At 37.6% G+C, this 21,248-nt stretch overlaps 1 protein-coding gene and 2 long non-coding RNA genes across 3 annotated transcripts in view; 2 read left to right on the forward strand and 1 right to left on the reverse strand.

Moving 5' to 3' along the window:
• si:ch211-225h24.2 overlaps positions 1-10,855 on the forward strand; it is a 31,749-nt gene extending 20,894 nt beyond the window's left edge. Inside the window, exons 3-4 of the mRNA NM_001386502.3 lie at positions 2,725-2,840; positions 9,185-10,855. Coding sequence (NP_001373431.1) covers positions 2,725-2,840; positions 9,185-9,620 — 552 coding nt within the window. The 3' untranslated portion in view covers positions 9,621-10,855. The remainder of the gene's footprint in view (positions 1-2,724; positions 2,841-9,184) is intronic.
• A 90-nt stretch (positions 10,856-10,945) lies between these two features.
• On the forward strand, positions 10,946-13,835 carry LOC147831337 (uncharacterized). Its single transcript, XR_015523835.1, has 2 exons — positions 10,946-11,550; positions 11,973-13,835. It is a non-coding gene; the product is annotated as an uncharacterized LOC147831337 (long non-coding RNA).
• A 376-nt stretch (positions 13,836-14,211) lies between these two features.
• LOC141380529 (uncharacterized) lies at positions 14,212-21,235 on the reverse strand. Its single transcript, XR_015523825.1, has 3 exons — positions 18,911-21,235; positions 18,698-18,864; positions 14,212-14,310 (listed from the first exon to the last, which is right to left on the reverse strand). It is a non-coding gene; the product is annotated as an uncharacterized LOC141380529 (long non-coding RNA).
• Positions 21,236-21,248: the final 13 nt, after the last annotated feature.

Genomic DNA, 21,248 nt, shown 5'->3' on the forward strand with positions numbered 1-21,248 from the left:
ATAGCGCAAGATCACAACTCCTTTTAATAAACAAGCTAAATAGCCGTATGTTATACCTTATTTACACAACGGCGTGTAATTTCTGTCTCTACATGGTCACGCGATTACAAATTTCTCCTCTCTGAATCGTGCACTGTGGAGTTCACACAGCCACTCTCAGCTGTATAGGAATGAAAGTGTGCGTCGCCACACAGGTAAATGATGCGTGGGTGCGTGAGCAGTCGATGCGCTTGTCACAGCAGCTAAAAATGAAATATATACAGATGCAGTGCGACCTGTTCACAGTTTATTGGCGTGACTCATGTGAGCAGAATTATCGCCTCTATCTAGCGTCTCATCCAACCTTATGACCTCTCCTAGAAGCTCTGTGAGTCTCCCACAAACTTATACCGGCTCTGTGATCCCCAAAAATGAGTTAAATAATCGGACATCATTGCGACTAGAGTAAATGAGCAAGAAAACAGATCGGAAAAGGCACAGTGATGGTCTAAGCATTACATTTCTTCGGTTAAATCAATAGAGCAATAAAGATATCATGAGTGCAAATTCCTCTCTCTCTCTCTCTCTCTCTCTCATTGAGAGATCTGCTGTCAATAGTTGGAGACGAGCAAAATACCTGAATGGTCCTGCATGTATTTAGGCCTTTTTACACACAAAAACTGAAATTTCTGTGTTGACAATATTGCAAATTCACTAAAAGCTGGCTGGAATTGTTAGATAAATAAAACTTTATTTATTTTTAACATGAATATTTAATAATATAAATTCTTGTAATATACTTATTGCAATAAACAGTTTATAGGCCTATTTCCTTTTAGTAAAGAAGTATTAGATTTATAGGTGTGCATTTTACCTTCTTATGCATCAAATGTGAGCTCCAAACGTGTTCTTGATTGAGTCATGTTGAATTCGCCTTTCATCATTTGCAATGTTTCCAAATTGCATTGTAATTTGTCATGACAATTTTTATCTCTGGGTTATATTATTTTTTGTGGTGGTTTATTCTGCTGTGGCGAGCCCTGATACATAAGGGATTAAGCCCAGGTAAAATGAATGGATGAATTATTTTCTGTAAAGCTGCTTCTGCCCATCACACGTTCACATCTAAAGAGATATGTTTGAGGTTTTATATGCAGCATCCTTGATTTATTCTCTTAGGCTAGATCTTCTCTTAAGGTTCATACTTTGAGGGAAAATGTGCTTAATGAAGCTTGAAGCATTAGAATCGGTGCTCAGTATCAGCCGATCACCATGGCAAGGAATCAGAACTCTGTATCGGCTACAAGACTCCTGATCGGAGCAACCCTAGCTTTGATCCAACTTGCCTGTCAGAGCAGCAATACACCCTCTGGCTGTACAAGACTGATCTTGGTAAGTCAGTAAATGCACTCTAAGGAAAAAGAAGTATACTTAAGTAAAGGTCAAGTAAAAGTATACTTTATTTAGTAAGCATACTAATATCAATGTACTAGTAGTGTACTTGAAATGTTCTTCCAGAAGCACATTAAGATACACTGCTGTGACAAAAGCTGCACACTTTGTGGATAAAGATATAAAAATAAATGTTAATTTTTAGCTTTTTTATTTGTACAGTTTAAATAATTGTTCAGTTATTTACTGCTGTCATTAAAAAAAACAAATTAACTCCTTGTGTGCCCCCCCCCTCCTGCTATAAATACACACATTACATTTTAACAAATAAAACCATACTGTGTGTTGCCCTTCATTTTATATCTATATAATTTTTTTTTTTGTGCAGGAATTGTCTTTGCAGTAATAATGTAATGAAAATAAGCATTAGCAGCATATTTATTTTTCATTTTACATTGGATCATTGATGATAGCATGAATTTTAGGCATGTTTTTTGACATTTAGATAGATGTTGTTTAACAAATTTTCTCTAACAATTCTCATCATAATAATGCAGAAAATCAATACTGTCATGTAAATGATCCACAGCAGCTTACAGGTCCTAATAAGAAAAAACTATGTTATATATTTATTTATTACCGTATTTTGTCATCCATTAATGTGAACTGTTTAATGAGAGTTGTTCTATTAGACTTTTTTTATTCAAATTATTTCATAAAGCAAAACAAAACAGTTGTCTCTCTTTTTGATATCCATATTATAGTCTTTCACTTTTTCCATTTTTATTCGATCATTTTGGAGTGATATATGGCTCAGTTCTGTGGTGTATCCTTTTTTTCTGTTTCAATTTGAGGGAAGAACATTCTGTACCAAACTTGTGAAAGAGAGCAAGAAATTGTGCCAAAGGTTTTTTTCCTATATAATAAGCTCCAAAGCCGGGCCGGCATTTCAAATCCTGAGGGTCAAACTGGACGCAGGCAGGAGGGAATCTGAAGGAATGTATTTGATCGCCAGCTGACCCAAAACATACACACGATATTTGAGCACACACATGCATTTGTGTGTGTGTGTGTGTGCTCAAATATCCGCTGTAATCAACACAGGCCTTTCCTGTTTTCAGATTGTCACACACACACACACACACATTTTGCTCCTCTATTCAGTATAAAGTGTGTCTTTGTGATGATCAGTTGTATCTGTGCCAGGATTAGCCTGCTATCTAAACTCACCATCTGTATTTCTATCACACTGAGAAACCAAAGCTGCACCTTCTGACACTTATTGTGCTGTAACACTCAAGCAGACTGTTGTGTCATTGTACGCTTTCTGACTCTGGCTTTGACCTTTCATAGGATTCAAAGTTAAAGAAGGTGAAATCGAAGCGAGAAAAGGGAGACAAAAAGTTGTTTCCGTCTCAGGACGATGAACACATCTTGCTGACAGGAGTCACTGTTTCTCACAGAAGAGGGTAAGATTGTTTTTCCTGAATCTTTTTGGAGCCTGCGCCACCATGCTACCCTATAGTATATGCTATTGAAGTATAATATAATAAACATTATTACAACAAGGACTATATTTTAAGATCACAACCCCAAACTACATATAAAACACTTTAAATCTATACCACTATCGTTCAAACCATTGGGTTTTACTTGTTTGTCATCAGTAAGTTTTTCATTATTGAAATATATATACTAAAGATAAGTTCAGTCAATAGCTATGCTTCCATCCAAAATGCTAATTAACTTTATGCGCAAAACTGATTATCTAGCACCAAATATCAACAGTAAAAACGAAATTTGCTGCGATAAGAGAAGCTGCGTGAAACTTTTCTTCATTTTATAAATGACTTGCACCTCAGAAGGCAATCCTGACACGCAGTGAACGCACAGTGGCGTTTGATTCTAGAGGTCATTATTTATATATTAACACTAAAACCCCTTAACCGTTTCAGTATTAGAATGACTAAAACAACATTTCAGATGTTTTACAATGTGTTCAGCCTGCTGGTTTATCCATTCACACACATTTTTATCATCACATGATCACTTATAACAAAATCACATGGCCTTTTTAAATGCGCATACTGGAATTTGTACTAGAACAATCATTCTACTCAGTTATGCGCACGTTTTTATGCGCATTTTCCAAATTTAAGCGCATTTTGGCATTTCCATCAACCATTTTTTTAAGCTCATGTCCAAAATTTGCATTAAAATAGGTGGATAGAAATGTAGCCGATGATGTCTATTTAAAAATATACTAAATCTGAATCTGTTTAAACTGAAAAATCTTGATTTCTGTGCTTCAGATTTATAACATCCCTTACTCTCTACATTGATATGGAGAGGGTAAGGAAGGATTAAGGGCGTACTTGCACTATGCTATCCGAACCGTGCCCAGGCCCGTTTCCCAGATCGTTTAAGTAGTGTGAGTGTGCTGAATCGGGCTCAGTTGTGTGTGAGTGCAAAACGCGCCAAAGCCCGAAACTGAAAGTGAGACGAGACTTTTAAGGCACTGTTTCATATGGTTTTATTAGTCAATCTTACTGTTCAATGAATGCAAACTGCCATAGTTTATTAAATACGAAAACTCCTTACTGCACGATAGCTGTGCACCTTTAGCAAACCTCCTCAATCCTGCAGCACGAGGGCTTTATGATTGTTTATGAGTGCCAAAAGTGGCGGATCTGTTTGGCGAAATATCTGACTGCGTGTCACCGCATCCCTAAGGGATTGTTTGGTGAAATATTTGACTGCATATCAAAGACTTAAACGATATAACTAGAGAAATCTCCTCTGCGCTGAGTGAGAGCGCTCACTGAACAGCGCAGCATCGATGACGTAAGCGTGCCCAGGCGTGATTGTAATGTGAGTGCGGGCCGTCGGGGAAGACGGAAGGGGGGACAAGCGTGCTTTGGCCCGATTCGAGGCAACTGTACATAGTGTGAGTACAGCCCAAGTTTTTTATGTTTGCTAAAGGGTTAGCCGAATGTTTTATGTATTACATAAAAATTCTGTTTATGTGTTTTTTTATTATTATATTTTTTAATGGAAGTTTTTTATAATAATGATAAGTATGCGGAGAATCTTGTAATCTTTTCTAGCACTTTTAAAGTGTGTTCACACCAAGAACAGTAACTAATGTATAAAGATAAATGTAAGATCTCATCTCTAAATCTTGCACCAGGTTGCACATTTGCACTATAGACACTCTTAATCACTCCATGTCTCTTGGAAACATTTCAAATTGTTCTTTACACAGGTGAGTTGGCTTGACAAACCACCTGTAGAAACACTCTTCTCTCTTTATGCACCTGACACTTTACTTAAACTCCATCTTACATAGGCTCAATAAGGAAAACAATGTTTGTTTACTTGTTTACTTAAACCTTTAATACCTCTTTTGCACAATATTCAACCTTTAATACCTCTCTTGCACATTATCCTGCACAACATTGCTCAGTCTCATGTAAAAGTACTTGTATAGCCTGTCTTGTGTGTATAAATATGTTTCTTATAGTATATGTTAGTTATGCATACTAGTTTTTTTTTTTTAAATAGCTCTTATGTCCCGTGTAGTGTTTGTATTTATGATTAATTATGTAGCACAGTTGTTCTACAAGGGACACATGTAGAGGAATGACAATAAAGCTCAACTTGACTTGTTTTAAGTTTAAAGAGGACCTATTATGCAAAAATAACTTTCGTAAGGGGTTAAAACACAGTTGTTTGGCAAGAGTGTGTGAATATAACCAGCCTTTATTACTAAAAATGAATTAATAATATTTTTTATAATCACACTTTTATAAACAGTCTGTAGAAACACTTAGATTGTCACTCCCTTTGTACATGTCATCATAGGGGGAAAGCCCTGCCCATTAGTGATGATCTCTCCCTCATTAGCATAAACTGCCCTGAGTGAGAAGCAGCCGTCCACATTAGTTTACCACCTTAAAACCAGCAGATGTCCTTAGTGTGCTACATTTTTACAGACTATTTGACCAGTATGGTGACGCAGTGGTGCACTAGGTTGTGCTGTTGCTTAACAGCAAGAAGGTCGCTGGTTCGAGCCTCGGCTGGGTCAGTTGGCGTTTCTGTGTGGAGTTTGCATGTTCTCCCTGTGTTCGCATGGGTTTTCCAGGTTCCCCCACAGTCCAAAGACATGCAGTACAGGTGAATTGGGTAAGCTAAATTGTCCATAGTGTGTGTGAATGAGTGTGTGTGGATGTTTCCCAGAGATGGGTTGCGGCTTGAAGGGTGTCCCCTGTGTAAAAACCTGCTGGATAAGTGGGTGGTTTAGGGACTAAGCCGAAAAGAAAATGAATGAATGAATATCTGACCAGTGAATCCAGCTCGTGTAATCAATCTAATCAAGCAGTGAATTTAACAATAGAAGACGATGTAGTGAAATAAAAACATGGCAAATTATTTTCCCCAGCATTTTGGAGGCAACATAAAGACTTCGAAATTGGCACTGTATATCTGAGGTATTTTTATATCTCAGTTTGCTAGTTTGACTTGCATAGCTTCCATATAAGTTGCAATATTTCCTCTCACGTTATAACATGTTGTTTTAAAGAATCAAGATTATCTAGTCATTATCATTTTCTTTAAATAATACTTGAAAAGAAGGCTTAACATCAAGAAGAGCTTCTCTAAAATGTTGCCTGTAGCTTTAATTTAAGCCATTTAGATTTTAATATGTCAATGTTTTATTGACTATTAGTTCAAACAACTTGTCCTAAAAGTGATTGCTGTGATGTTGTTTCTCTAGATCTTTATCATTAGAACTGTAGTCTGAACTCGGCTGTTGTTTCACATGCAGAACGATGTCCTCATTGTTATCTTAGCAGTGATCAAGCTTTTCGTGAACAGGCCCCTTCAGTCATTTTTAGTGACATAAACATTCCCTGTAGATGTTAGAAAGTCTTTCAGAAATCCTTTCTACGTGTCGATTCAACTGAATTCAGGTAAATCCAATGTTGTTGAAATGTTAACCAGACATTTGCACCCAAAAGAGATGCTAAAAATAAAGCATTACGCTTTCCGGATTACATGTTTCTCTTCATAGGCATTGTTCGATTCAAAACCACATTATGTAAACCTTTTTGTTCTACCCCAAACTCACACCACTGCTCCGGTCTGAAATTAACAGGCTGAAACAGACAAAGCCATGTTGTAAAAGCACCACAGAGCCGCAGTGTTTACAGTCTGTGGGGAAATAAGCCAATCACTGACTTGGAGTTGGAGGAGAAAAAAACATTGTTTAAAGGGATAGCTCATCCCAAAATACAACATTTACTCACCATGAAGTGGTTACAAAACTTTGAAGAGTGTAGTTTTTGTTGTTGAACACAGAAAAAGATATTTTGAAGAATGTTGTAAACCTGTAACCATTGACATGCTAAGAAGGAAATACTATGGAAGTCAATGAAACTCAAAATATCTTATTATGTGTGGAGAGGTCTATACTATATGGGCTAATCATAAAATCTTTACATTGCAATGCAAAATGTACTGTATGGTTTTGTGCATAAACATAGTGTAGGTTTAAATAAGTCACTGAACCATCAAGTGAGTGTCAGAAATGGAAACCGCACCCTGTGGCTCGATTGCCGTCTTTCCTGCTGAAGAATATGTGGCTGCTTTCTGCTTATTATGACGCATAGACATCATGCATAGGATATAATGACTTCACTGTCTTGCCTTGTACGCTTTTATTTATGGAAGTTTTGCAATTCAACGGGGACAAACTAAGAGCAGTGATTCTTAAACATGGGAAATGGGGTTTAGTTTGCAATAATATTGTACAATAGTTATGTTTTACTATATTTTTGATCATATGAATAAGGTTTTTATGCAGTGATGGCTTTTTAAAAAAATATTCATTTAAAATACATTATATAGTATAACTTTATTAAACCAGAAAATTAAAACATCTCTAATATGTAATGATGATGATAATAATAATAATGCTGTTGTTATTATTATTATTATTATTATTATTATTATTATTATTATCATTATTATTATTATAAAAGTTAAAAAATGTAGAAAAAAATATTAAGAACTCCATATAAAACATGAAAAATAGTAGAATTTGTAAATACTGTAGCATAATAGTAATGGTAATGTAACTAGTGTTATAATAAATTCAATTATTAATAAGTGATATAATAATGAAACTACACCAGTTCAATATGAGAAATATGAAAATATACTTGAACATAAAAACACAGGCCTGCATTTGAAGTCAAACTAATTAGTTCTCATGTATGAAAATAAATTCTTTATCAATTATTTTCCAAAGTGATTTCATCAAAACATTTTTAAACATATAGCACAAACATTTTAAAACAAATAGTTTTAATAAATAATTCCTATTAACAATTTTTTGTAGTTTCCCATGATGACAGTACATAATATTTTACTCGTTATTTTGCAAGGTGCTGGTGTTTAAAGACTCAATTAGGTTAATTAGAAAGCTTGGTTAATGAATAAGTCATTGGTCAACAGTGGTTTGTTTTGTAGCCAATCGAAAAATAATAATTTAAGGTCAAATAATATTGACCTCGGCAGTTTTTAATAATACAAACATATTTTTTTCATTATTATTATTTTTTTATTATAGTCAACTAAAAGACACCTCCAGAAGAAAAAGATTATAAGTAATATTATTAGTTTTTTTCACACTGTCTGTGTGTAATGTATTGTTTATATTTTATTTTCTACTAAAATTAGTTGAAATGTAATTTGTAGTTTAATTATTACATTATAATATTATAATAGTTTTCATTTCTAGTAACTTTTTTTTGTCTTTTGCCATGATTATACATTTTACTTGCTATTTTGCAAGATACTAGCATTCAGCTATAAAGCCTGGTTTAGATTTCTACGCCGAGTAGTAGTCATCTGCGTGACCCACGGCGCTTGCCTTGCAGGTTGTTGTGCATTTATACTTCTGAGCGCTGTTTGTGTTGCTCTGCAATAACACTTCCGAAACGCCAACTGGCAGTACGTTTTTGTGTTCCTCTGTGTTGAGTTTCTTCGTGGGTGTTTTGTTTTTTCTGAACGTTACCTTAATGCAGAAGTAGCTAAAGCTCACTCATTCAGAGGCGGGAGCTGGCGGACGTGCAACAACTGTAATCATAAGGTGAACACAAAACAAGAGTCTCCCTCTGGAGCTCCTTCACAGCACGGAACACCTGTAAACACTCGCACCGCCCACACTTGTCACAACTACCAAGCCGACCAATCACAGAGCTTGCGCTATGCATCATTGCGACATGTTACATTTTTCGAGAGGGGCGCACCAGCATTGGCAACAGCCACAGCAAGGGCTATGCAACAGCACGAAGGCTGCGCCAGAGCATACATGTGCACTTGATGCAGAATTACAAATAAGTCTTAAAGCTTGGTTGGTTAATTAGGTTAACTAAGATCGGTTAAATAGGCAAGTCATTGGAAAACAGTGGTTTGGAAAACAGTTAATTAATTTTAAAGCATAATTGTTATTATTACAGCCAAACTAAAATATTGTTAATGTCCTTGCTCTGTTAAACATCACATTTTTCTAAAGAAAGGGATAATAATTTTGTCTTAGGCTGTAGACTGGCTGTGTCTAGTTTTATTTATTTATTTAAAGAAAATTCTTTTGCTTTGTAAAATGTGTTGAAATGTATTTATCATTTGCAGTTATTATTAATAAATATTAATTATTGTGATTAGCTATCTAAGCAGCATTAAATTTTGGGGATGAAGCATTGGTGATTCTGCTTCATTCATAAATCACTCTCTCTCTCTTTCTTAGATCTGCTAAGAAAAACTGGGAGGACGATAAGATCAAGACTCACCCAGAGAAAGACAAAGCGCACTGCCTGTGGGACAGCATCAGCACCACCATGAAGCAGATCACACCCACCAGGAAGATGGACAGGATGGAGGGCTGGGAGCCGCCACAGCTAACGGACGGGCAGATGGAGGAGGACAAAACTGAGCTGGAGAAGAAGAGGAGCGACTCGTCTCCGCTGTCCTCACCCCTGTCACTCTCTCTGCCTCATTCTCTGGGCCTGCCATCCTGGGTGGGTTTGGGTTTGGAAGAGGACTCGTCCCGCTACGCCAGCCTGACCGAGTCTCAGACGGGTGGCCCTGCGCAGTGGGCGGCGAGGGCACGAGATAAATTTGCCGCTGTCCGCCGTAGAAGTCCAGCCAACCTATCAGAGAGCACATGGGAGGGGCTTAAGTGATTTACATATTCAGGATGACCACGCCTCCTTTGTATACCAATAATTGGACTGATGAGTAGGACCCTCAGACCAAGAGTGCCTGCTTTTAATGCCTGTCAATGAATCATGTTCACTTTTCCTATTGATGCAAGTGACTTTTCAGCTTTTGAATGAAGCTTTTTTTGGAGAATTCACTGGATTTTAGTGATTGATTGATCACATAACGTTTCAGAGATCATTTTTAAAGTAGGGCTGGGCCAATATACAATTTTATATCGAATCACATTAAAATTGATGTCAATAACAATAAGGGTCAGTGTATCTTTTGGTCATTGTATTTTTATTTTGGAAACAGATATTAAAGAAAACGGTTACGCAGTGGTGCAGTAAAGTAAACCTTCTCTCACAGCAACTACGGTTGCTGTCCGTAGTGTACGAGTGTGTGTGTGTTTCCCAGAGATGGGTTGCGGCTGGAAGGGCATTCGCTGCGTAAAAACAAGCTGGATAAGTTGGCCGTTCATGAATATTAAAAAAAATAAATAAATTAGTTGTTTTTTTTATTTCCGGTTAAAAATTAAAAAACAAAAATTCAATTCAATGCGTTTTTTAATTTTTTTTTTTAATTTAAAACAAAATTTGAATTTTACCACAAAAATCAAAAATTGCCTGTTTTTTTTCATGGAGAAAAACTAAATTAAACAATGATTTGATTTTCATTTTTTATTTCGAATAACAAAAATAAAATCAACAGAAAACAAAACGAACAGACATGTTTTTTTATATTCCCAAACCAGATAGGCCAACTCATTTACGATGACGCAATGCTAACCTGCTAGCCTTCTACGGGCTATTATTTTTTTCCAGTTAATAGTGTAAAAGGTATTTTCTTGTTATAACAGGATTTTGAAAGTTTTAAAATTGTTAAAACCATAATGCTTCCATTTCCCGAAGTTTGACCACGAATCATTTCAAGTGAGGGAGGCATTAATACCGATGTTTGTTTCGCAGATTTCAATGAGTCAGATTTTACAATAAAAATTAACAATTAATTTGATCTAAAAGGAGGCATGCTGCACAAACATCCTGATAACCATCCCTTGTCTTTTAAAAACGGCGATCACTAAGCTTGCAGATGAGTTGTGTGCGTGCGTCATCACCCTGATATAGTGGGTCTATCCATAATTTCATATAGCCATGTGCAAATATAGCAGAAGATTTTTAATACATAAATTAAAAATTATTAAAAAAACGCCCACTGCTAATATATATATATATATATATATATATATATATATATATATATATATATATATATATATATATATATATATATATATAACTATAACATGGAGAGATGAGCAATGATTCCGAATGAATGTCCAATGTCATGGTCACTCCTGAAGTGGACGTAATTTTAACAATAAACTTTATTTTTAGAAAACTGTTCAGCAATGCAAATAATGCATACATCGTCAATTATGTTGTTCCATATAACCGGCTTCAATGAGGAAAATATGCATTAGCCAAATCCTGTTATCACAAGAAAATACCTTTTATAACATTAAGTGGAAAAATAAATAATAGCCTAAAGAGGGCTAGCAGGTCAGCATTGCGTCACCGTAAATGAGTTGGTCTATTTGGTTTCGGAATATAAACAGACAAGTTTTTAATCGTTTTTTTATTTTTTATTATTTTGTTATTCAAAATAAAAAATTAACATCAAATAATTTTTTATTTAGTTTTTCTGTTTTTTACCATGAAAAAGAAAAACAAGCCATTTTTTGATGTTCATTTTTAAAATTCACAAACGAAAAAATGCATTGAATTTCAATTTTCATTTTTTATTTAAAAATTTTTTTTTATTTAATAATGTTTTTCAATATCTGTTTCTAAAATGAAAATCCAATGACCAAAAGACACACTGACCTAAAAGTGTGTTGACATTAGATATGTACCGAGTGTTTAGCCACCGATAAAATAGGGTATATGCCGAACCATGCTAATAGGACTTTTAATTTTGCCAGTAACCTGGGTTAATCGTTTCAGGTGAATTGCATGCCAATGCAAAATCAACGCGTTTAAGGTCTGTTTTCTCCACTTGCTGAGTGATATCTGCTATAAAGTAGGTCTCAGATTGTACAAGTAGCACTGCATTAAATTACATTTTACGCCGATTCTGACGGGCACGTGCGAGTAAACAGCTTTTTGTTTCGTTTTACGCTTGAGCAACTAAATAAATGCCAAAGTCTGTTTAACTGATTGTATTTGAATTACATTACAACATTGATGCTGTAAAAGCAACCATATAAAAAGAAAAAAAAATTCACAATAACAGGTCACCGGCAGTTTATCAGTATGGGAACAACACATTAGCTCGGCATATACCCCATTAATCGGCCGAAAATGTAATGCCAACCATTAACAGGTAACCATTAACAAATTATAATCAAAATATACATCATTATTGTTCAATATGGAAAATATTTAGGGAGATTGCATTTATGCCATATCACCCTGCCCTATTTTAGAGGGTTAGTTCACGCAGAAATGTAAATTACCACATCCTCAATTCTCCCTCATACTTACTCCCACGACCGTTTATATCGAAGTTGATATTTAGCCACACCATGTTGGTGTTTTGTAACATAATTTTCACGACTTTGGGTCGGTAGCCCAACACTCAACCCCCAACCTGGAGGACCAGGACATAGACACATACACTACAGATAATTTAGCTTACCCAATTCACCTATAGAACATTTCTTTGGTTCTATGGGGAAAACCGGAGCACAAGGATAAAATCCACACGAACATGGGGAGAACATGCAAACTCCACACAGAAATGCCAACTGAGCCAGCCTCACACCTTCTTGCTGTGAGGCGATAGCGCTACCCACTGCGCCATCGTGTCACCCTTGTCTATGTATCTCTAAATCATAGCCCCAACCTAACCAATGGAGTGGCCCTTAATTTCCCTCATGAGTGTTGAACACTGAAAAAATAACAGGGAAGTCTATGAGTCCCAGCATTCTTCAAAATATCTTCTTTTGTGTTCATCGAACGAAAGAAAATCAAATATTGAAAATGGAGAATAAGTAAATGATGACAGAAAAGCCAAAAAACTGATTGTTTTGCTTTAAAGAACTCAATAGGCTATATAAGAAGCCATATTAATTTTGTTTCAACTGAATATGTATTTTTGTCTCAAAACTTCTATTTAAGGAATCCCCAATAACCATCTTTAGCTAAAAATGTTATTTAATGTTCTACTGATGAAAGTAAGTCATCGTGGATGGCCTGAGGGAGAGTAAATTAGCCACAAATTACACGGTTCCCTTAAATTAATATTTTGTCGTAATTGACCCGCCTCACTTACCGTTACTTCCAAATCTGTTTGTTTTCTTCTGTGGTACTAACGTTACTTAAAGTAGCCTAGTTTAGCACATTGTCTCGAGTATTAGCTGGCGTTATTGTTCATACAATGAAATAGTAGCTACTAATAAGGACAGAAATATCGCGAATATAGTCTAAAATGACTTGTAAGTTATATTATAAGTGTTCTTAAGTTATGTTTTCGTCAGTGAACAAGTTAGCGTTCACTTTCATTGCATAGCACTAATGGCTGTCAGGACGTTTTGCTACACTTCTATTTTTCACAGTTGATACCCAGACAGGTTTGAAATGTCCTAAGTGATTAAAAGATGACAGAATTTAAACATTTACCTAAATTATCCCTTCAAATTTGCGTTTTAAGCCAGTGTCGAGTGGGTTTAGCAAAACTGCAATACGCATCATCACCTACAGATGGCGCATCGCGTCTCAATCTCCCCAAACACTCCTGAAGAAGAGATCTATGATTATAAATAAACTAGTATAAAGTGTTTATTTCTCTCACATTTAGCCGTGCTTAATTTATTCTGGTGTATAATAGAGTTGAATGTAAAACAAATGTAGAAACACCTTCAGCTGATCAGAAAAGATCGCTACTGCCTGCTGATAAACAATCATAAATGTACTGTAATTACTCTATGCAATGATTTCTCGCTATAATCCCAAACTATTTGCTATATATTGGTCATGCAGACATTGTATTCAGTGCCATTTTCTGATCACGAGGAAGAGAACTTGCTTTTTAAGACATAGCCTACTGGGAATCATTTTACCCTGAATGTGTTTGTATGTGCTCACTGATTCTTGCCTTTGAAGAAGAAAAATAAAACCTTTTTCTTGTGTGAAGTGGGTTGGAGGTCCACAAATGCGACAAGGATTTAGTAATAACTGCTGTTTGAAACATATTTAAAGCCTTCCAAAGACCTCAGAAGCTGTGCTGTTTAAGCGCATAAAGTTTTAATTTCTTTTTTCTTTGCAGTGCCTCAATTTAAGTCATTTTATAGTGTGATCATGATGAAGATTTGCCAAATATTCTCTTCCAGCACTCTTAAAAGGGTAAAAAAAGGACAACCATCACTTAAGTCTAAAATGGAAAGTCAGATATGCATTTTATATATAAACCTCTGGCCTTTTAAGATCTTTGATTTGCTAGAGTATGTGTGAGTGGCCTTATTGCTGATTAAAGGAGATTATTTATAAGGTTGGTCAGATTATAAGTGGGTTTGCTTGCTTATGGTAGCTTTATAGAATTAGTCCAGAAATGTTTAACAGTGACAGATAATTATCGATTCAGCTTTTTCTCTGGGGCCTTTGCAAGATCCTTATTAGGGACCGAGCACCGAACGGTGCAAGGCCCTATTGGAATTGCTCCGTTTTTAGGGACCGAGCACCGAAACGGTGCGTAGGCCCTATTGGAATTGCTCCGTTTATTATTATTCTTCTTCTTCTTCTTCTTCCGCGGAATGAATCGCGGTTTTGAGGGGCTAAACATGCCCGAAAACTCACGCAACTTTGCACACGCCTCAGAAGTGGCGAAAATTTACGTTTGTTATGGGCTTCGGAAGTGGGCGTGGCAAAATGACTCGACAGCGCCACCTAGAAAAATTAAACGGACGAGCCCCCGATCCACGAATCACGCACATGCACGAAAATTGACACACACCTCAAACATGCCAAAACATACGAAAAAGTCTCTTGGAGCCATATCTCAAACCCAACAGGAAGTCGGATATTTTTAACTTCCTGCGGCGAAAAAGTGGCGTTTTTGCCATTTCCAGGCGTTGTATTTTAACGAACTCCTCCTAGGGATTTTATCCGATCGACATCAAAATTGGGTTTTGTCATCTAAAGGCCTTGGCGATGTTAAATTGCGAAGCTTTAGAGTTTTCGTCGATGGGCGTGTCCGTGGCGGCCTCGCAAACTTTGACGATTCGCCACAAAAGAGGAAGTCGTTATAACTCAGGCATGCATTATCCGATCTGCCTCAAAATTCACACGCTTGATAAGCGTTCTGACCTGAACACGTTTACATGCCAATATCCAGATACAGTTATAGCGCCACCTGCTGGCCACAGGAAATGACATGATTTATGGAGTTATAAACTCCTCCCACAAATTTTATCGTATCAACACCAAAATTGAGTGGTGTTATCTGAAAGCTCTAGCGATGATATATTGTGAAGATCTAGAGTTTTCGCAGAGGGGTGTGTCCATGGCGGTATGACAAACCTCAACGCTTCGCCATGGAACAGGAAGTCCTTATAACTCAACCACACAATGTCCGATCAGCCTGACACTTCACATGGTTGATAAACGTCATCTCTTGAACACATCCACATAACAATATTGAAGTGGGCGTGGCAAAATGACTCAACAGCGCCACCTAGAAAAATAGAGCCCCCGATCTACGAATCACGCACATGCACAAAAATTGGCACACACCTCAAACATGGCAAAACATACGAAAAAGTCTCTTGGAGCCATATCTCAAACCCAACAGGAAGTCGGATATTTTTAACTTCCTGTGGCGAAAAAGTGCCGTTTTTGCCATTTTCAGGCGTTGTATTTTAACGAACTCCTCCTAGGGATTTTATCTGATAAACACCAAAATTGGGTTTTGTCATCTGAAAGCCTTGGTGATGTTAAATTGCGAAGCTTTAGAGTTTTCATCGATGGGCGTGTCCGTGGCGGCCTCGCAAACTTTGATGATTCGCCACAAAACAGGTAGTCTTTATAACTCAGGCAAGCATTATTCGATCTGCCTCAAAATTCATACATTTAATAACAGTCCTGACCTGATCAGGTTTACGTGCCGATATCCAGTTACAGTTATAGCGCCACCTGCTGGCCACAGGAAATGACATGTTTGACACTGTAACAATCTCCTCCCACAAACTTTCCCGTATCAGCACCAAAAAAATAGAGTGGGGTCATCTGAAAGCTCTAGCGATGATATATTGTAAAGATCTAGAGTTTTTGCAGAGGGGCGTGTCTGTGGTGGCATGACAAACCTCAACGCTTCGCCATGGAACAGGAATTTCTTATAACTCAACCACACAATGTCTGATCTGCCTGAAACTTCACATGGTTGATGAAAGTCCTCTCCTGAGCACTTCTACATATTAATATTGAGTCAGAGTTATAGCGCCACCTGCTGGCAGAAGGAATTTTGGCTTGTAACTCGGCCACACAATGTCAGATCTGCCTAAAATGTCATATGGTTGATGAAAGTCCTCTCCTAAACCTTCATAATAATATTGAGTATTTCATAGCGCCACCTGCTGGCAAAATGTAGTTTGTCTTAAAACACAATCTCCACACAATCTCTGATCTGCCTGAAACTTCACATGGTTGATAAGATTCCTCTCCGGAAGATATCTACATGCCAATCTTAAGTCACAGTTATAGCGCCACCTGCTGACAGGAGGAAGTTTGGCATAAATCTGTGATTTTCTTAGATTTTTTTTAATATATTGGCTTAAATTATTATTGTTCGCTGTTCTCTGTCATCGTAAGGTCATCGGGCGGCGGTGAGCCCGGGTGCGAGGTCCCTATCATCGCTGCTTGCAGCTTTAATTTATTATTATTATTCCGCCCCTTATCGGGGCACTTTTGAGGGTCTAAACATGCCCGAAAACTCATGAAAATTTGCACACACACCAAACGCGGTGTAAATGGCTGGTTGATATGGGTTTCGAAAGTGGGTGTGGCAAAATGACTCGACAGCGCCACCTAGAAAAATTAAACGGACAAGCCCCCGATCCACGAATCACGCACATGCACGAAAATTGGCACACACCTCAAACATGCCAAAACATACGAAAAAGTCTCTTGGAGCCATATCTCAAACCCAACAGGAAGTCAGATATTTTTAACTTCCTGCGGCGAAAAAGTGGCGTTTTTGCCATTTCCAGATGTTGTATTTTAACAAACTCCTCCTAGGGATTTTATCCGATCGACATCAAAATTGGGTTTTGTCATCTAAAGGCCTTGGCAATGTTAAATTGCGAAGCTTTTGAGTTTTCGTCGATGGGCGTGTCCGTGGCGGCCTCGCAAACTTTGACGATTCGCCACAAAACAGGAAGTCGTTATAACTCAGGCATGCATTATCCAATCTGCCTCAAAATTCACACGTTTGATAAGAGTCCTGACCTGAACACGTTTATATGCCAATATCCAGATACAGTTATAGCGCCACCTGCTGGCCACAGGAAATGACATGATTTACAGAGTAACAAACTCCTCCCACAAATTTTATCGTATCAGCACCAAAATTGGGTGATGTTATCTGAAAGCTCTAGCGATGATATATTGTAAAGATCTTGAGTTTTCGCAGAGGGGCGTGTCCGTGGCGGCATGACAAACCTCAACGCTTCGCCATGGAACAGGAAGTCCTTGTAACTCAGCCACACAATGTCCAATATGCCTGAAACTTCACATGGTTAATCAAATTCCTCTCCTGAACACATCCTCATAACACTAATGAAGTGGGCGTGGCAAAATTACTCGACAGCGCCACCTGTAAAAATTAAACGGACGAGCCCCTGATCTACGAATCACGCACATGCACGAAAATTAGCACACACCTCAAACACGCCAAAACATACGAAAAAGTCTCTTGGAGCCATATCTCAAACCCAACAGGAAGTCGGATATTTTTAACTTCCTGCGACAAATAAGTGGCATTTTTGCCATTTCCAGGCTTTGTATCTTAACGAACTCCTCCTAGGGATTTTATCCTATTGACACCAAAATTGGGTTTTGTCATCTAAAGGCCTTGGCGATGTTAAATTGTGAAGCTTTAGAGGTTTTGTCGATGGGCGTGTCCGTGGCGGCCTCGCAAACTTTGACGATTCGCCACAAAACCGGAAGTCATTATAACTCAGGCATGCATTATCCGATCTGCCTCAAAATTCACACGTTTAATATAAGTCCAGACCAGAACACGTTTACATGCCAATATCCAGATACAGTTATAGCGCCACCTGCTGGCCACAGGAAATGACATGATTTACAGAGTAATAAACTCCTCCCACAAATTTTTTCGTATCAGCATCAATTTGGGTTGTGTTATCTGAAAGCTCTAGAGATGATATAATGTGAAGATCTAGAGTTTTCGCAGAGGGGCGTGTCCGTGGCGGCATGACAAACCTCAACGCTTCGCCATGAAACAGGAAGTCCTTATAAGTTAACCACACAATGTCCGATCAGCCTGAAACTTCACATGGTTGATAAAAGTCCTCTCCTGAACACATCTACATAATAATATTGAGTCTGTCATAGCGCCACCTGCTGGCAACAGAAAGTTTGGCTTATAACTCAGCCACACAATGTCTGAACTGCTTGAAACTTCACATGGTTGATTAAATTCCTCTACTGAACACATTTACATGCCAATATTGAGTCTGTCATAGCGTAGCCTGCTGGCAGAAGGTAGTTTGGCTTACAACTCAGCCCCAAATAGTCTGATCAGCCTGAAACTTCACATGGTTTAGTAAAATCCTCTCCTGAAGACATCTACATGCCAATATTGAGACACAGTTATAGCGCCACCTGCTGACAGGAGAAAGTTAGGCATAAATCTGTGATTTTCTCTGGTTCTTTTTATATATCGGCTTAAGTTAATATTGTTCGCTGTTCTTTGTCATCCTGAGGCCACCGGCGGCGGTGAGCCCGGGTGCGAGGTCCCTATCATCGCTGCTTGCAGCTTTAATTTGGTTTGTTTTTATCTTGACACTACTGAATGATTTGTTTCTGTATTGTTACGATTGAAATGCTGTAGTTCCAGGACTTCAGATGAGTGAATCTGAATAAAACTTACACCATAGCCTACATTTAGACCTGTTTCTTTCTTTCTTTCTTTCTTTCTTTCTTTCTTTCTTTCTTTATTTATTTATTTTTCTTTCTTTCTTTCTTAATACAGTGATGTTTCTTTGTTTGGTATCATTGTTTTTTTTTTTTTTAAATACATCAATTTATGCTTGCATCCAGTTCAAGATGTCTATCAAATCACTTTCAAAGCCTAGCAATCAACAGTGGGCATGCTAACAGGATCATGTAGCAACATGGTAAATTATATATATATTTTTCCATGCATACTAAAAACATGTTAGCAATGTTTTTAAGGTGCTGTATGTAAGTTTATGACTCTTCTAAAGCATAAAAATATCATGCTTGCAGATATTTAAGAAATATCCCAAGTGAACATTCTTGTTTATCTGAAAAACAATTCTGAAGTCAGATATTCTGCTTTGAAAATGTGCTTTCCATGCCGGAACGGCTCTTTATTTTGCTCATTTAACCTGCCCAAGGCCAGTTTAGCCAAATTACCAAATTGGTGGAAAACTGCGTATTTCATTCATTCATCCATTTATTCATTCAAAATGGCTCTTAAAACATGCGCTCGTGACTGAAATGCGACCTCTGGTGGACAGTTGCAGACTCCCAAATGAGACGCAGATTTCCACATGAGGTTATTAATTAGCAAATGATATAAATATTACAGGCGTAAACATGAGGTGAGCAGGTTGTATAGTAACCCTGTGTCCTAACAACATGTTACATGACGAGATTTGCTGTGATGATAAGCAATTTGGCAACTTGCACCAGACGAAACTCGACATTTAAATACAGCCATTCAGACAGCAGCACAGAATATGCACTCACTCAGGAAATGGTCAGGTTTGTAATCTAATTAATACATATTAAACCTCTTTAACAATATTAAATGTAGATGCTGAATCACTTATAGTGAGTCACAGTTCTAAATTCACAGTTTTCAAATCTATTTTCAAGATGTGAGGTGAAATCTGCTGCTGCTTTCAGTTTATGGTGATACATATGTAAAATGGCATTCAATCTCACGTTGTTAGCATTTAACACTGAATAAAGCACATGAGGAGAACCTGAAGTGATCATTGTTAGTTTTCTGTTGTTCAGCTGTGAGAAATAGAAGCCGTTTCTAATATACCAAGTTGAGCTGTTGGTTAGGACAAAAACTCCTTTTAATATGGAGAATATTCCTTCTGTCAGGTGCTGTTGCTTTGATTTAGAACACGATTTAAATCACTCGCTCCTGTCCTCAATCTGGCAACCTGCGTTTGTTTTGAACCAGGAGTGTAATAGTTCAACCACTGGGTGTCAAACTTACATACTTCACCTTTAATAATATTAAATGTAGTTCTCAGTGGCTAATAAAAAGGCTAAATGTTGTTAGCATTGTTAAAACCAGTTGCCCAACAGGTTTAAATGAGTTGCCAGTGTGAAGCGCATTAAAAACACAACCATGCTTGTTGGCAATGTGATAGCAAAGTTGTTAAACATACTAGAGACATGTTGGCAACATATTAAAGATGGTAGAAGCATACTAGCAACGTGCTTATTTATGTTATTGTATGTATTAAGTTATCCCTACTGAAAAAAACAGCTTAAACCAGGCTGGTTTTAGAGGGGTTTTGGCCCTTTCCAGGCTGGTTTCCAGCCATTTCCAGCCAAGTCTTAGCTGGTCAGGCTGAGAGATGACCAGCTAAAACCAGCTTGACCAGCCTAGCCAGGCTGGAAGCCCAGTCAAAACCAGCAACGTCCAGCTTAAATCAGACTGGACAAGCTGGTTTTAGATGGATTTAGCTGGTCATTTTCCAACCTGACCAGGCTGGGAATGGCTGGAAATGGCCAAAACCCCTCTAAAACCAGGCTGGTCAACCAGCTAACCAGTCTAGGCTGGTTTAAGCTGGATTTTTCAGCAGGGATCTTAGAAATGTTAAAACTGCTAGCAAATTCAAGTTAGCTAACATGCTAATTGGCCATGTCAGCTAACCGTACTATAACAATGTGCTAAACTACGTTATAAAAAATAACATTCATTCTTTTTCCGTTGCCTTCGTCCCTTTATTTATCAGGTGTCACCACAGCAGAATGAACTGCCAACTATTTCAGCATATGTTTTACACAGCGGATGCCTTTCCAGCTGCAGCCCAGTACTGGAAAACACCCATATACACTCATTCAGACGCACTCATACACTACGGCCTATTTAGTTTAGTTTATTCACTCTGAGGAAACCCACGCCAGCATAAGGAGAACATGCAAACTCCACACAGAAATGCCATGGCCCAGCCGGGACCAGTGACCTTCTTGCTGTGAGATGAAAGTGCTAACCATGAGCCACTGTGCCGCCGGACTTTAAATTTTTAATAGCAACTATTTTTCTAGTTTTGCCCTTGTATGTTAATTACGATACAAGTTGCAATAAAAAAAAGA

This window comes from Danio rerio, chromosome 23 (genome assembly GCF_052040795.2).
Source record: "Danio rerio strain M-AB ecotype USA chromosome 23, GRCz13ab, whole genome shotgun sequence".
NCBI lineage: Eukaryota > Metazoa > Chordata > Actinopteri > Cypriniformes > Danionidae > Danio > Danio rerio.